This window comes from Myotis davidii, unplaced genomic scaffold, assembly GCF_000327345.1.
Source record: "Myotis davidii unplaced genomic scaffold, ASM32734v1 scaffold323, whole genome shotgun sequence".
In the NCBI taxonomy this organism is placed as follows: domain Eukaryota; kingdom Metazoa; phylum Chordata; class Mammalia; order Chiroptera; family Vespertilionidae; genus Myotis; species Myotis davidii.
The window spans coordinates 1,488,238-1,505,155 of NW_006295491.1; the positions used below are offsets into that span (position 1 = coordinate 1,488,238).

The 16,918-nt window shown below is 35.1% G+C and overlaps 1 protein-coding gene across 5 annotated transcripts in view; it reads right to left on the reverse strand.

Annotated features, from left to right (window-relative positions):
* The window catches only part of ARFIP1 (ADP ribosylation factor interacting protein 1), an 85,344-nt gene that overhangs the window by 17,268 nt on the left and 51,158 nt on the right, over nt 1-16,918 (reverse strand). For all 5 annotated transcript variants that reach the window (XM_006770114.2, XM_006770115.2, XM_015568051.1 and 2 more), the window contains 2 exons: nt 13,280-13,437; nt 7,520-7,694 (listed from right to left, as the gene is read on the reverse strand). In XM_006770114.2, the coding sequence (XP_006770177.1) occupies nt 7,520-7,694; nt 13,280-13,437 (333 nt within the window). The remainder of the gene's footprint in view (nt 1-7,519; nt 7,695-13,279; nt 13,438-16,918) is intronic.

A 16,918-nucleotide genomic window follows, 5' to 3' on the forward strand; every position in this document is an offset into this window, starting at 1 on the left:
TGATAGTACAGGCGATGCTGCAATGAATAACCTTGTACATACGTCATTTCTTTCTTGTGTAGGCCCTACCTATCAGTGGCTGCTTCATCCACAGCTACTCTCCCCAGTCTTTAGGCAGGGGCTCACTGACCATCAGCTGGTTTTTGTATACTAGTTCAAGCATGTCAAGCTCACAGCTAGCGGGCTGCAAGTTTGACATGCTTGCTTTAGTTCTTCTTAAAATCCCCTTCCCCCATGCATCTTAATTTAACTCCTTTCCATCCCTTTGGATCTAAACCCCAATGTTTTCCTCCAGCTAGCCTTCCACAATCCCCCACACCAATCCAACTCCCCTTTGCATATTCACATGACCCTTCTATTAGATTGTATTTATGTATTTGGCTAATGCCTATTTCTCTTGACTATAAGCTCTATGATGGCAAGACCATTATATTTCTGCTACCTAACTCAGTGACTGGCAAATAAAAAGCTATTGGTGACTATTTGCTGAATAAAGAAATAAAATGTCAAAGATGCCAATTATATACATCAGTTTGTTCTCAGTATTTTACATGTATTTGTTTTAGCTTTAAAGTAATTATTTCTTGAAAGCTTCAGTTCACTCCATTTCTACTACCATCACCCTGTTTCAAGCTCCCATCTTTTCCTCTAAACTACTATATTCACCCTTATGTTCTACTAAAATCTATGCTCCATATTTCAGTCCTATCATTTACCAAGGATTCTTTCATTAGCTTCCCAATGATATTAAAATTAACTTTTCCTTAACGTGGTCTATAAGACCTGCATGGTTTGGCCCTTGCTTACTTCCCAGTTTTCTCTGTGCTCTAGTCATATTCATTCTGTGAACATATCACCTCTGTGTATCCCCCACCCGCCCCAAAGAGCTGTAACACAAGCTGTTCTTTCCGCTGAGACACTCTGCTTCTCACTATACCTGGTTAATGTTCAACATTATTCCTCAAGGAAGCTTGCCCTGACCACTCTTAACTGACCATGTACCTCTACTTGAAAGCATTAGTCACAGCCAAAATTATGTATATATTTGATCAATGTATTTTTTACTATCCTATAAGCTTTTTAAGGGTAGAATTTGTTTATACTTTGCTCATTGGGTATCACCAAGATCCAGAACACTTCCTGGTGAGGCGAGACTACAGTTTTGCCACCCCCAAATATGCCATCTGGGATGTTGTTTTTAGGCTGGTTATTAAGAAACAAACGACTAGAAAGAAACTTTGGCCCTCCCCTCCCCCATACCTGCCTAAATAAATGCAGATAGAAAACCCTGCTTAAAGGAAGGGAGCATCACCTTAACATCACAGCCTGTTTGTTAGATTTCCCTGTGTCCCACTGTTTCTGGGTAGTCCAGGTAAAAATTTGTTTTCCACATGTTTTTGCTCCTTCTCATCTACTTGTAAAATGCCCATTTTCCCCTTGAAATCCCAGACCCTTGCTCCCCTTCTCCTTTGGCCAAATGGCCTGCCTATAAACCTCAACTGCCCAATGTCCTTGAGTCCCATATTCTTATGACATCCCCCACACAGATCTGTAATAAATTTCAGACATTTCCTTCTGTTAATCTGTTTCATGTTAATTTGATTATTAGACCAGCCAGAAGAACTTAGAAGGTGGGAGGAAATTATATTTCCCCCGACTTTGGCACACAGTATATATTTGAAAAAAAGGTTTGTTAAATGAATGGAAAAAAAGGACAATAACAACATGAAATTATATCAAAGTAGAGGCCCAGTGCATGAAATTCATGCGCGGGCAGGGTCCCTAGCAGCTGCCAGCTGCTGGCCGGGACCTCTCTTCCCCTGGCGGCCTGCCACTGCCAGCTGGGGTCTCCCTTCCCTTGGCCACTGGCCGGGGCCAGCCGGGGAGAGGGGCCACGGGCGGTTAGCTGGCCGGCTGGCCCCATCCCCTGGTCGAACTCCCAGTCAAGGAGACAATTTGCATATTAAGTTTTTATTATATAGGATTACAGGATGACATATACTTAGGAATTAAGTATGGATGTAAAGTTGCAAGGGTAAGAGAAGGTTTCACAGGAACCAAGTGTAGTAATCATATCTGGCACAGTGTTGAAGTTGCTTATTATACTTATACATTTCAATCCATAAATGCTTATTATTAGTATTTTTAAAAATCTGAAACAGGTGTGGTTCTTTTACGTATATAACTTAATTTCATTTGACCTATGAGCAAATACCAAGAGGCAATACTATTTATGACTCCAGTTATAGAAATAAAGAACAGTAAGTCATTGGGATGAATTTTAAAACGTATCAAAAATAAGAAGTTAGAGTAATTTCTTTTGATAATGGGGAAAAAAAGATTTCAAGACTGCATGTGCTTGTACAAATTAAATAATGATTAACATACTCCTTAAAAACTGGCAACAAATATCCATTTTTAAAAGTTCAGAGATTTGTATGTTTTGCTCTCAAATAGTTTTTTTAAAATTATTTTTAAAATTGATTTTAGAGAAAGGAAAGGGGGGGGGGCATGGATGTGAAACATTGATGGCTGCCTCCCACATATACCCCTACCGGGAATTGAACCCGCTATCTGGGTATGTGCCCTGACTGGGATCGAACCTGACACTCCTTGGTATACGGGATGACACTCTAACTGAGCCACAACAGCCCGGGCTCAAAGAGAAGTTGTAGTAAGTAAAGAATTTGCCCTCTAAGTTTTTCCAAACATTTACAGCATGTTTTTACAAAAATGTACTAGGCTTTGAATATTTCCTATTATAGCCACTGAGTCATATACAGTTGTATAGTTGTCTCATATTACAGGAATATGTTTACTTTGTTCCAGGTGTTTTTAATTTTCTGTGTATTCTCCTGCCTCACCACTTTAGTTCATTAGATTTTTCTCTGAAAGTTAAACTCATAATAAGGTGCATATAAAATAAGTCTGTTATATATTTTTTAAAAATCCTAATATACAGGAATATTACTGTATTCTGATTATATATAAAACGTGATATGAGGAAAAAGTTTTTCATCAACCTAAGAATCAGGATGATTTTTGAGAAAAATTTTTTATTTTATTTTAAATTAAGTTAACTGTATAAATCAGATATATGTCCAGGATGGATTCCAAGTCTGGTTCATCATTTTTGCCCCCTTGTTATCCTTTAAGTCATTGAAATATAATAAATGGAAAAAAAAACAAAAGACTGCATGTAATGATTATAGCTAAGTAACTGACATTACTTTAAAGAGTATATTTTATCCTTCTTAAAATAAGAATATAATAAAATTAATGGGATACTTACTTTTTATTTATATCCTAAAATAAGTTTGTTAAATCTGTGACAGGGTTTTCCTTTTATCCTAATAAATTAAGAACTCTGAAAAGAGATTTACTACCCCAGAGTTAAATTATGATCACCTTAAGGAAAATATTCATCTTAAATTACTTTTTTCATGTTCTAAGTGATTCCAAGCCATATAAAAAGTTGTTTTAAAAAAATAAACATGGCTTGCTCACAATAATCTGCATGCTTTTCTCTAACGTTTTGTTTCCTCTTTCCATGCAAACAGTACACACTGTAGACAATAGCAGCATTTCTGAAAGAGTGAGCTTTGCCCTCACTAAAGCAGTGTGGTAATGAGGATTCACCATTCTATCCCATTTACTTCCATCTCTCTCACTGGCCTTCAGTGAACCTCTAATTCTGGGAAGAAATGCAAACACGCATTTGCTCAATGACTACTACACATTTAACACCATTGCTAGGCATCACGAGCACTGTAAAAGAAGGCATGGTACCTATTCTCACAAAGGCTACAGAGAAACAGATGTGCCCATTTTTTTCTCTTTAACCTATGTTTTGTTTTGAACCTTCAAAGGAGCAATCAAAGGTAAAGAAACTGTGTCAATCCACAAGACAGCTCGAGTTACATTATTTAAAGGTCTAGAAAAAGAGAAATATTGATAAAAGGAGAAACACTAGAAGAGCCTAATTAATTTTGTCCTTAACTCAGTGGTGTTTAGTAAATAAGGAAGAGACTATCAAGAGATTAATAAGGGTTGTTTAGGTTAAAGAAAGAGAGTACAGATTGTAAATAGTAGAAAAATTCAATGTTTTCCATTAAGGATAAAACTATTTCTAAAAAACAGTTAGAAATCTATGACAAATATAGGTATGTGCACATATTACTCAGCATTAATGCATGCACTTACACAGGAATGTTTGTATTTTACATACCTACTCCCTTTGTTTTGCCAGGAAATGAAGGTTAGACTAACTGTATATAAACACCTTAATTTTCTAAAATATAGCTATGAATTTGCCTCTTAATCCTTCTGAAAAAATGTTAAAAAGTTTTAAGAACAAAACATTCTCACAATGTTGGGCCACTAAAATCTATTACAATAGTTATAGGAATGGTTCTTAGTCCTTTTCTCAATGACTATTTGCTTTCTACTTTATGCATATTCTATTCTGGGTGTTTGGTTACTTGGCATCTAGAATCAGAAGAGAAGTGTTGCTATGGGAAGACACTCCAATAGCCATGATATGAGAATCAAAAGAGAGCCCCGACAGCCTCCTCCACAAAGCTGCAAAAACAGCTTTTTAAAAAAGCAGTAACCTTTAGGACATCAAATTACAAAATAGCATATTCACCGATGTTTCAGATAACTTTTGTTTAAAAAGAATTCAACATACAATATTTTAAAAATATAAAGTGTGTTTAAATTCATGTGCTAAGTAGATTACCTGACAAATAAGGTACAAATTCGGCTGTAGTGTAACAAAAGAACAAAACCCAGATTTGAGGTATTCAAACTGTCAAGAAAGCAGGCAGGGATGATAGTTCTTCAGCCTAAAGGTTTGTTTTCTCCTCCCTTTGCCAGAGCTATCATAATAAAAGGGTAAAAGTTGCTCAAACAATAACAAAAATAAAAGTTTTCTCATGGACCTGTCTTCATCAAAATGATAGTTATTTATTGCTTAACAGAGACCAACGTGATCTCTTTATAGTTTTGAAGAATTAAATAAAAAAGATAAAAATATCAGAGCTCATTTATAGGTTTTATTTTAGACAGTCGATTACTGAGTTCACATTGAAACTTAGCTTGATAACAACTATGGAAAGCCAAAAACAAAGACTGTCTCTAGGCTACCCATGAACATAAAATCCTTGAGAATAAAGCCAATTTTATTTTCTTGTTTTATATTAAGAAAGGTCAAAAGAGATGTGACAATGACATTATTTTCAAAACAATGACTTCCAAACCTTTGTCTCTGAAGCTCTGGCCCTGCTTATCCCAACTCTAAACCCACATCATTAACTTCCTACCATTGTTTCCACTTGACTATCTTGTCATCATCTCAAACTAAACACAGGGTTAAATAGAACAATTTCCCAACCCTCTTCCTCCACAACCTTCAAGCCATATCAGCTTCCTATGTTGATTTCCCAATCCCTGTCATGCAGTCTTTTTTTAAAAAATTAAAAAAAAACAAAACATTTATTGATTTTTAGAGAGAGAAACATCAATTTTTGTTCCATTTGATTTCAGAGAAGGGAGAGGGAGGGAGAGATAGAAACATCAATGATGAGAATCATTTATCAGCGCACACCCCCGACTGGGGATCGAGCCCACAAACCAAGCATGTGCCCTTGACTGGAATCAAACCTGGGACCTTTCAGTCCGCAGGCCGACACTCTATCCACTAAGCCAAACCAGCTAGGGCTGTTGCACTTATTAATGTATTCACTGGTTGCTTCTTGTATGTGCCCTGACCTGGGATACAACCCGAAACCTTGGGCTCAATAACAGTGGTCTCTAGTGCAGTTGTAATTCTGATGTGGTTATGAGAGGAGGCAAGTACCAAGTTTTTTGTTATGTATGTTTTACCATAATAAAAAATGAAAGCAAAATTAAAACAAATTAATTGCCTCCTGCACCCACCCTGACTGGGGATCAAACCTGCAACCTGGATATGTGCCCTGACTGGAAACAGAACTTGAAATCATTTGGTGTATGGGGCAACGTTCCAACCAACTGAGCCACACCGGCCAGGGACTTTTCCTCCTTTTAATAAAGGCAACACAATCTTTAATAGAAATTGTCTAAAGTACTAAAAAATGTATAGAAAACAAAAATTACCCATAATTTCACTATCCAGAGAATAGCATACAATACCATTAGATCCCAATGGAATGCAATTATCATTTTATAAATTTTCTAAAATCATTTTCTCTATTTGCAAAAATCCTGAACCCCCAAATACTTTCCCTTCAAATTAGCTTTGGGTAGAGCCCATAACATTCTAGCATATTTCATTTAGCACTACATTGCCTACTGTTGATCCATTATAGGGCAGTTTGTCGAAATATTTTCATATTTAAAATATACATCTATATCTAAGTATTGATATAGTCCTATCCATAAAAATAGTATACAGCATAACTGACACATATGGATAGATATATGAAAGACTAATATGATGCCATCTATGTGCTCACAATCAGCACTGTGCTGTTGTTTGAATGATGCCAGGAAAAATGTCTGAGAACTCTGCCGAAGTTTTCTTTACTTTCATTGTAATGTTTTCACATGAATTATTTTTCACCCATTGAAGCTAAAAAGGGGGAGTGGTGGTGCTGGACTTGGTAGGTCTCAAGGAAATGTATCATTCTGCAGCTTTTATGGTAACCAGAAGAGTTTCTAAGGAAATACTAAGGCCAAGAAAAAGATATCAACAGACAATTCAAACTGAAGAATAATTTTAAGAGAGTACCTGGAAGAAAGCAGAGTTGAAGGCCTATCATGGCTTCAGAAGATGTGCATAGGAACGGGCCACAAATGTGCAATGGTAAGACCCTCTCTCCATGGAACTGAGCTATTACACCTACTGACTCTCTTACTTCCAGAACTACAGCTCGCTCACAAAATTGAGTATGCATGTAATGAAAGACATGTTAAAGTGGGAACCTATTCTTTACTTAAACCAAAACTAAGGAGCATAATATTATATGAATCCATCTTCAAGAGAAGCCTACAATAAGTAGGTCCATCTCAGCTTTCATTATCCTAGTCCTTGGATGTGTTCATGTTACATGAAAATAACGTGATTTCTTGGTTAATTTCATCTAGGTTATGCCAAATGCAGCTCTATGCTGGACTTTCTAGTCATTCCTCATTTACCAGTTACTGCACAGAATACTCTTCCTTTCCTAAAATCTGCACCTACCCTTAATAAAAAGGTTTTAAAACATCCAGAGCAGAATCTATCATTATATAACTTTTTTTGCCAATTGTTAGACATGAAAGACTAGGACAGTAGAGTTGATGATGACTTTTACAACAGAAAGGTAAATATATTTTGGATACTTCTAAAAACTCAAACACTGATTACAGGTGAAATTCCATTTTGCAACTGTAATGAAAGAGAGTTAACAAAAACAAAAAACTTTCTATTTATTGCTCTTTAGGGTGACTCTTAAAAGTTCACAGAAAGATCTCAAAAAGTAAAGAATAAGTTCACCTTATTTTCTTCTAGAAATTTCAACTTGATAGAAACATCATTGCGCATTTTATCGTATTTTTCCTTATGTGCTTGGAACAGATGCTGTGACTGCTCGATCTTTGGCAGAGTGTTTGCATCACGTGGTCCAAGATTCAGTTCTTCCAAATCAGTGCGATATGCATCATATTCAATCCTGGAAAAAAGAGAATAAGTGAAGCACATTACAAAACAGAGTGAAATAGGTTCAAGAAGTGAGCTAGAAGTACATTACAGTCTCATATTATGCCTTAATAGATAATAATTTTCATATATACTTTATACCTTATGCTTTTAAAATGATGTATTTCTTTAATACAAAAAACTATTAATACAAGCATGGCAGGAAACAAAATTCTACTCACCTCAGAGTAGAATTAAGCTGCCCCTTAATCTCGTTAACTATCCCTCCCAAAGTACAGTATTAACTGACAAGTAAAATTTCCAAAATGTGAAAACCAGTTTGAAAAAGACAGCCGTCAAAATCTAATGCTAACAAGAACAAGAGTAGTGATCTGGTTAATACTGATAAGGCAAAGCAGGTGAGGATGGACTTTAGAATGAGATACTTAAAATGAACCAATAAAAGGAAGTTAAACTGAGGGTCAGCAGTCCTTAAAGTACAGTTTATGTCAGCAATGCACAACAGAACTATAGTGTGAGCTGCATATGTAACTTAAGTTTTCTAGTAGTCACATTAAAGTAACAAAAATTAATTTCACATGTTTTTTAATAATACATTTTATCAAAAAATCCAAAACGTTATCACTGCAACATGTAATCAATGTAAAAAACTGTTAATAAACTATTTTACTTTTGGGGAATACTGAATCTTTGAAATCCATCATGTATTTTACACCCCCATCACCACTCAATTCAGGCTGGCCACATTTCAAGGGCTCAGCAGACTACCATATAAGACAGCTAGTGGCTACCATATAAGACAGCTCAACTCCAGATGGATTTCTATAACATTAGTATTCAGAATGTGACACAGTATCTATCATAGAGCATTTACCACCTTGTGTTCCCTGAGATGTACCCCCTAATATTCTCCCACAACTAACTGAAATAGGTACTTCACCCACTATCACTCCATGATCCCATAAGCACCTCATAATACCTCAAACACAGCACCTGTGAAAGTATAATACTATCTTGTTTATTAAACAGTGACTTATCCAGCAATCATAATTACTTAGTTCTCAGCCAAGAAGAAAGTGACCTCTAATTTAGTCAAAGTCAGCACCACAAAACTTATGCCCTAAAAATAATGCTCTTTATTCAAATCTCTCAGGTACAAGTCACAGTTCCTTTTCTGAGAATTACGAACATTTTAAATGTCAAAATATATTGTATATAAGACTTGCGAAAGAATGTACTGAATCTAATTTATTCTTCACTTGTACCGAATTGAACAAACTTGATCTTTCAGGGCCAAATAATCATTCATTCATTCACTGAAACATTGATTCATTCAACAAATATTAAGTGAGCACATTCTATGTTCCAGGCACTGTGCTAGAAAGTAGAGCTATAAAGATCATCAGATAGTTTATCTTTGAGAAGCTTGCAGTCAGTGGTTCTCAACCTTCTGGCCCTTTAAATACAGTTCCTCATGTTGTGACCCAAACATAAAATTATTTTCGTTGCTACTTCATAACTGTAATGTTGTTACTGTTGTGAATCGTAATGTAAATATCTTGATATGCAGGATGGTCTTAGGCGACCCCTGTGAAAGGGTGGTTTGACCACCAAAGGAGTCGCGGCCACAGGTTGAGAATCGCTGGTGTAGAGGGAGAGAAGTTCTTAAACTACAACAAAATGAGATGACGGCAACTGCCACAAGAGAGGATAAAAGAGAGTGGAAATCAAGAGGAAGAAATACATAATTAGATATTTGAAAGGCATCTCAGAGTAGAATTAAAACACTAAAATAAAATTTTAGAGGATGGTAAAAGATTAAAAGGTAGATTGGGGCAGGGAAATTGGTAGAACTTTTCAGGAAGAGAATACTATGGACACAGGTGTATTCTTATCTGTTGTAAGGTACCATGAAACATTTGGAAAGTAATTCAGTATGTTAGAACCTGGCGTTGGACCACATAATGGAAGGAGTCAAAGTCAAACAGGTAGACAAACCTAAGTTTAAGCAGGGCTTAAAGGCCATGCTAAAGGGATCAGGTATAATCCATACGACAAGGGATGGGAAGCCACAGAAAGAACATGTGCAATTTGTTCAGGACAGAAAGATGATTACAGTAGTAGTGTAAGGAATGGAAGATGAACTGGAGTTGAAGATTAAGAAATCAGGAATAAGGAAACCAATTAGAAGATTATGGTCAAAAGAAAAATGAGTCACTGAATCAGGACAATGGCACTGGAGCTAAGAAGGAGGAGACAGATACTACATTTTTAGGAGGCTTTGACTTTGTAACAAGTTGGTTAAATTCCATGGGTTCTATATAGCCAACTGGATGACCACTCTATCCTTCCCTGGCTACGTTATCTCTTGCTGCTTCATATATAAAAAGTAGTTAGGATTCCAGGTATTAACTAATATCTTTGCTTATTATTATGGGCAAATTAGAAGAAAAATAGCTAGAAGCAAACATACTAAAAAAACTACAAAAATAAAAGAGAAAAAAGTGAAACAAAAATAAATAGTAATATGTGGTGGCTTAATGTGAAGACAAATATCCTTCAATTGCCCTGAATCACAATTTTGAAACAATAGTGATTAATTTAAGCATAATCAAAGTGATAATGCTGACCTTACATCCAGATTTTGTAGATGGTATCAAAGTAAAACTTTCCATAAGGGTTTCTTTAACAGTGCTCATTACAACCAGAAAGAGAAGCATACTAAGTTTTCAAAATATAACTCTTCAACTGCCAGTCTGTATTGAGTTCACATCAACAAAGTTAGTGATAGTTGGTTACTTTTGGTTTATGTAAAACTTCTAGAGAATAGGTGTCCATATCTGAAAAGTCTTGACCACAATTGACTCCCTTGTCGGTGCTGCTGTAGAGAAGTGTTGAAGGGCTGTTATTTGATTTTTTACACTTAAAGCACCAGAGGGCTAGGAAATGCTTGTACACAATGCACAATGGGGAGCATTAAAAGGCCACCCGAACATTTGCCTAAATCGCCACTTTCTGTGCTGGATCAAATAGCTGACCCTTATCCTAAAAGTCAGTAAATTCTGGTTTTGACAGAGAATAAAATTTAGCTACTGAGAAATTTTTAATCTGGGATTCCTTTTTACATGTTATCCCTCAGTAGGCAATGCTTTAGTGTTACAACCAGTTAATTCCTTAGCTACTTCATAAAAAGCACAGAGAAGTCAAACCCCAAGCTAACCTTGATGAATAAAATCATATGCTGTAATTTCAATAAAAAGAACAAATTATGGGGCGAGGTCATTATTGGTGGTGGTTTTTAAAGCACACATAGAGGATGGCTAAAGGTTTCCCGATAATCAGCTACCAAGTACATATAACTTGATTTATAATTTTGTTGAAGTTTCAAACAAACCTCTATATTGGGTAAACTGAGATCTTATATCACATTGTGCTTTGTCAGATTTCTCATTATAAGATACGAAAATTATTTTTTATAATAAGATGTGAAAATTTGAGATTTAAAAAATGCAGTTCAAGCTTGAGGCCTAATGATCAAAAGTAGAAGGTAGGAAGCTCATGGATTCTCATTTTGGTTTTAAATTAGCTCTCCAAGTGAGCAAATCATTCAACGTCTAGAGGTTTAATTTTTTATCTGCAAATTAAATATAAAATGTCTATGGAGTGACTTATCTAATAAATTTTTCTTTCTTTAATATGAGCTAGTATTTTTAAAAGCATGTCAGAAATAAAGGTTGAAGAGAAAGATATTACATGTCTAAAATAAAATATATTTTACATTTTGAAAAATATTTTTTAGTAACTACATATATTTCAAAATAGGTGGACAATTATAAAGTAGAGAAACAGAACTAGATTCATGTAGTGTTTAACTGGGGATACTTTTGTAACAAAAGAATTTGCAACTTCAAAACCCACAAATATTAAAACAAAAGTGCTTAAAATGATTAAAGAGATAAAAAGAAGAGTATTCATTATGAACAAATTAGGATATTATGAATAAGGACAGACAGATTTGAAAAAGAATCAAATATAATTTATAGAAATGAATCCTTTAAAACATATAGCCAAGGTCACGAGAGGACTTAAATAGAAATTGGAGAACCAATTACTGGAAATATTATTGAAGGGATTCCTACTAAAAGATATCTAATTGAGAGACTCAATGTTACTGAGGAATATCCTATTGATAGATTCTGTTTCTTCTTTTCCACCTTCTGATTTTAATACTATGTTAGCAAATAATTCAAACAATAAAGTAAAAAAAAAAAGTCCAAAATCTAACTATGGCACTGAGCCCCTTCCCCTTCCTCCTCCCACCAGACAACCACAGCTATTTGTCTTAACCTTCATTCCCAAGTCATTAAGAATCTCATATGAGTTAATACTAAATTGAAAACATAGCATAGGATAGAAGCATCTCTTCTTGTGGAAAGATCAAAGTTAACTTTCCAAGTGATTTGGGCTTTTAACGTATGTAAATCAGAAGAAAATACATACTTAAGAATAAGCACTTAACCGCAAAAAAAAAAAAAAAGACTAGATGAATTCAGTTTTCATAAGCATTTCTTACATCATTAAACTAGGGCCAGAGGCCAAAAAGTAAAGTTAAACTTCTAGAAGGTAACGTTTGCACTTCAATTACACTACAAAAAGTATAACAGAAAATAAAATTTCAAGTGGTAAGAAGAAAAAAACACTTCAAGGGGCTTTGAATGAGGTGTGTGTGTGGGGGGGGAATGGAATCTGGAATCAAAAGTTGAAAACTGCTATCATGGGTCTGCTACTTTTTAGACATTTGTAAGTATTTATTAATATGTACTTTGTTTACCTAATAGGATGGTAATGAGATGGAGAAATTGTGTGAGTGTGTGTATGTAAAATGTATGAAAACACTGCATTATACACAGCTATGACAATATAAGGCAAATATTTAATTTATATAAAAGGTAAAATTTGAAAGAGTTTGAAGGCTGGTTATAATTTGGATAAATGGAAGATTAGGGAGTTGGTATCCACAACATGAACAAAGTCAAAGAGGCAGAAATGAGCTTGTAAATTCAAGAGAAATGGAAACTGTAAGTCTGGCTACTGCAGAAGTAGTCAACTGCTTACAGTGGGAAGCAATGGTAATAAGGGTGAAAAGGTAGGCTTAGGACAGATTATAGAGGGCATCTAGTATCTACCTGGTAGAACACAAGGCCTTGTCCCCTTCTAAGGAAGCTGGAACTGGGAGAGCCTTCATCTCCTTATTCCCTAAGCAGCCAGGGTTTGGGCACATGACCAAGATTCATTCGGGCACCTTAAAGGCAATGAAGCAAATATTCAGGGGTCTTTTGGAAATTATTTATTGTAGGTGTGGCAGCATCAAGTACCAGGGGTACCTAGCATCAGGGTCCTAAGTAGATTCTTCTGAGGAATTATCTTGGCTTTCTCTTCTCTTGCCATGCTGTTGGCTCCATAGGCTATCCTATAACCTAATACATTCATGTACTGCCCATATTGGCCAGAGTTGGTTTCTCTTATTTACAAACAAAACCATTACAGAATTGCATACCATCTGTAAAAGAGAATAATATAATGAAAATTTATACCAACCTGGCACTTTCATACTGTTTCACAGTCATTAATGTATCTTCAATTGTTTTATTCACCAAAGTGTTCACACTGGCAATGAAAAAATTAATGGCTCCAAGAAGAGTCTCTCCATTTTTAGCCAGCAGCTTCTGGGTGTCTGCATTATAGCCAAATTCTTCCTAAAATAAAAAGTCACCTTAACTTATCTAGTAATAAATTAGTAAATTTATTTTAAAACTCTCAAATATCACTAATGGGAAATTATTTGATTTAGAACTCTAGCTATAGAATTTTTCCGTCAATGTTTAAAAAAATAGGAATCTAAATTATAACTAGCTATATTATTACCAGAAAAGTCTAGTAAACCAAAACTGTCATCAGCTCAGATGCACAGCAAAATAAATAATTTTAAAAGTTAAACTACTTTGTACTAGAAAGAGTATTTTCATTTCTCCGTTTTGTTTCGATTATACTGTAAGCACAGCTGTTAGGAAGAAAAATATAGCAGATTATTAATCAGAGAAACTATAACTTTCACAACCAAATTAGGTAACAATTGGCTAAAAATTTCAGGCATAAAATAGATTGCGCTTTTGTGTTTTGACTAAATCTCTTTGAAGTATAAATATTAATAATACACATTTCTTTGTAAACTTAGTGACCAGTTGACGCCCAAGCACAGGTCTATCTGGGCATATAGCTGAGGAAGGATCACTCGACACCAATGAATTCATTTCTCTGAATAAACTGAATGTTGGCTTAGCAACATTACACATGGCTCCTTCAGATATGGCAAGGACTAACTCTAAATTTTCAGCAGTAAAAGCTTTACAGTCCAAGTTTGATTAATTAACAAATTATCAGGAACACATCAGACCAAATAAAAATGTTGACCATATTGTAAGATGTATAACTCAATTTGAGAATTCTGGTTTGTCATAAAAATTTTTAATTTAGCTGAAGAGAATGTAATATTAAATTAACTTGAATCTTAGAAGATGCAAATTTAATACTAGTGCTATAGCTATAATTAAATTTTTAGGAGATAACTATTCAACAGTTAATAAATAGCAGGAAAGTAAAATTATTTTTATTATGCTAAAAGTATTTTCCATTTAGAGATCCAGTACTCTATATGCTGGACTGAGGAAAATCTATACAATCTAGAAGGCTGCTCTTTTACTAAAAACAAACTAAAACTTAGTAAGATGAAACACCAGCAGAAATAGTATATTGCAGAAATTGAAATCCTGTATTTATAGATGAGAAAAATTGGCCTAAATTCAAAGCAGACAGGAGGAGTAAACTGCCACTATTCTGTTTCATGAATGTGAATCTCACCTATAATTCTGTGATGAGAATGTGTATAAAACTTAAGATTTTAATGTATAATTTGAAAACTGGCTAGAATAAAAAAGCATTTTTACAAGAGATACAGTAGTAAAAGACATAAACCAATTAGGACACTAGGAAAAAATATACATATGTACATGCATTATGAATAAATACATAAATAATTAAATATGTTTTGGCACCGCAAATATGATAAAACATAATTCCTAAACTTCATTTAGTTGATAAGTTATGTTACTATTCTGTTAGAGACATTTTACATATTTTTGTGAATTGCCTTAGTAATTACAAATAAACTAAACAGGAGCTCCAGTGGCGCAATCGGTTAGCGCGCGGTACTTATACAACAAATAAACTAAACAAATAAACGAGTACATACATCAAGAACAAGGTTGTGGTTCTAATCTGCCACTGAAGGAGGAAAACTAGTTCAATTCTCTGATCTAAAAATGTGCTTACTTTATATATGGAGAGAACAAAGTTTGAAAATATTTACATTTTTTTTTATTCTTTAGCAGCTCCTATATCATTTACATCTACCAGATGCAAATTTACCAGATGTAAATAAACAGCACTTCCCATTAAACTTAGGACTAAATAATTAAAACATCTGATTTGTTCTAAAACATCACGTTTTAGTAATATAAATTATTATATAATTGATAACAAATGCATTATTTTAAACAATAATACAATAACAAATGTAATTGATAACAAATGCATTATTTTAAAACAATAATACAATAGAGCAATAAAAAATATAAGTATTAATTGATAATTGACAGTAACTTGGGTTGTGTGAACTTTCCTAATTTTGATGTAGATGTTACCCTTTAAATTGAGAAAATACAATTTAATGAGGTGCCGTGGTATAACAGAACTAGTAGTCAGAAGGCATGTGATAAAATGGTAAAAATCTAGTTTGGTAATTCAAACAACTTGGAAGTTCACATCTTGATTCTGCCATTGACTGGATTTGCATCTTTTGCGAATAATTTAAATTCTTTGTGTTTTAATTTCCTTACTAATAAAAAGAAGATCATTCCCATACACACCTGATAGGAAGTATAATGAGATAATCTGTATAAAGATTCAGACAGATGACAGATATTTGTTAAAATATTATTTCCTATTACCCTTAGGACATCAGCTTTTTTACTGGTAGATGTTGGTTGTTTCTCTAAAAAAGGAAAGAATTGGACTAATCTTTAAATTTTCTTCAACTTCCAAATGCCATAATCCCATCAACAGCTATCACATCCGTCCTAATTTATGTAGTGCCAGTAAGTGCCAGGCCCTGTGTTAAGTATTTTCCACGGATCCCAGTTAATACAGCACAAGGTGGGAGACAGTGGACACCATCTCTTCACTACTGCACCCTGCTAAGTTATCCTCATAAAGAATCAATAGAGGCATGGCTGGTGTGGCTCAGAGGCTGAGATTCACCCAGGAACCAAGGGGTCACCAGTTCGATTCCCAGTCAGAGCACATGCCTGAGGCAGCTGATGGATGACGATGTTCCTCTCTCATCAATCCCCCCTTCCTCTCTCTAAAAATCTATCCCCCACTCTCTCTAAAAATATATATATTTTTTAAAAAGAGTCAACAGGCAAAGAAGGGAGTAACTTTGCAAGCTGGCATGAGTGATCCTGATTACCAAAGGAAAACTGGATTGCTGCTATGCAATGCAGGTAAGGAAGAGTGTGCCTGGAATATAGGTGATCCCTTAAGGCAGTGGTCGGCAAACTGCGGCTCACGAGCCACATTCGGGTCTTTGGCCCCTTGAGTGTGGCTCTTCCACAAAATACCACGTGCGGTGCGCATGTACAGGGCGATTGAAACTTCGTGGCCCATGCGCAGAAGTCGGTATTTTGTGGAAGAGCCACATTCAAGGGGCCAAAGAGCTGCATGTGGCTCACAGTTTGCCGACCACTGCCTTAGGGCGTCTCATAGTACTCCTATGCCTTATGACTAATATCAATGATTTGGGGCCCCCTACCAAGCAAAGAACCACGACGGCTGAGGGGCTGGCTGAAAGCAAATGCAATATAGAATGGGTAGTGGAAGCAGCTATGTCTATGTGGACATTTGTAGAAATAACAACTATACTTTTAATGAGTATTTCTTTCTTATTTTGTCTTAAACACATTTGTGTGTATAAATACCTTTGTTTTTCCCTTCCCTCTCTTATCCCTTTATCATGTAACACAGTATTTGTTAACTTTACATCATAGTATTTAAGTTATAGTATATCAAAGGAAAAAATGAACGCTACCCAAGGACTTTGCATCGTCTTCTGGGGAAAGA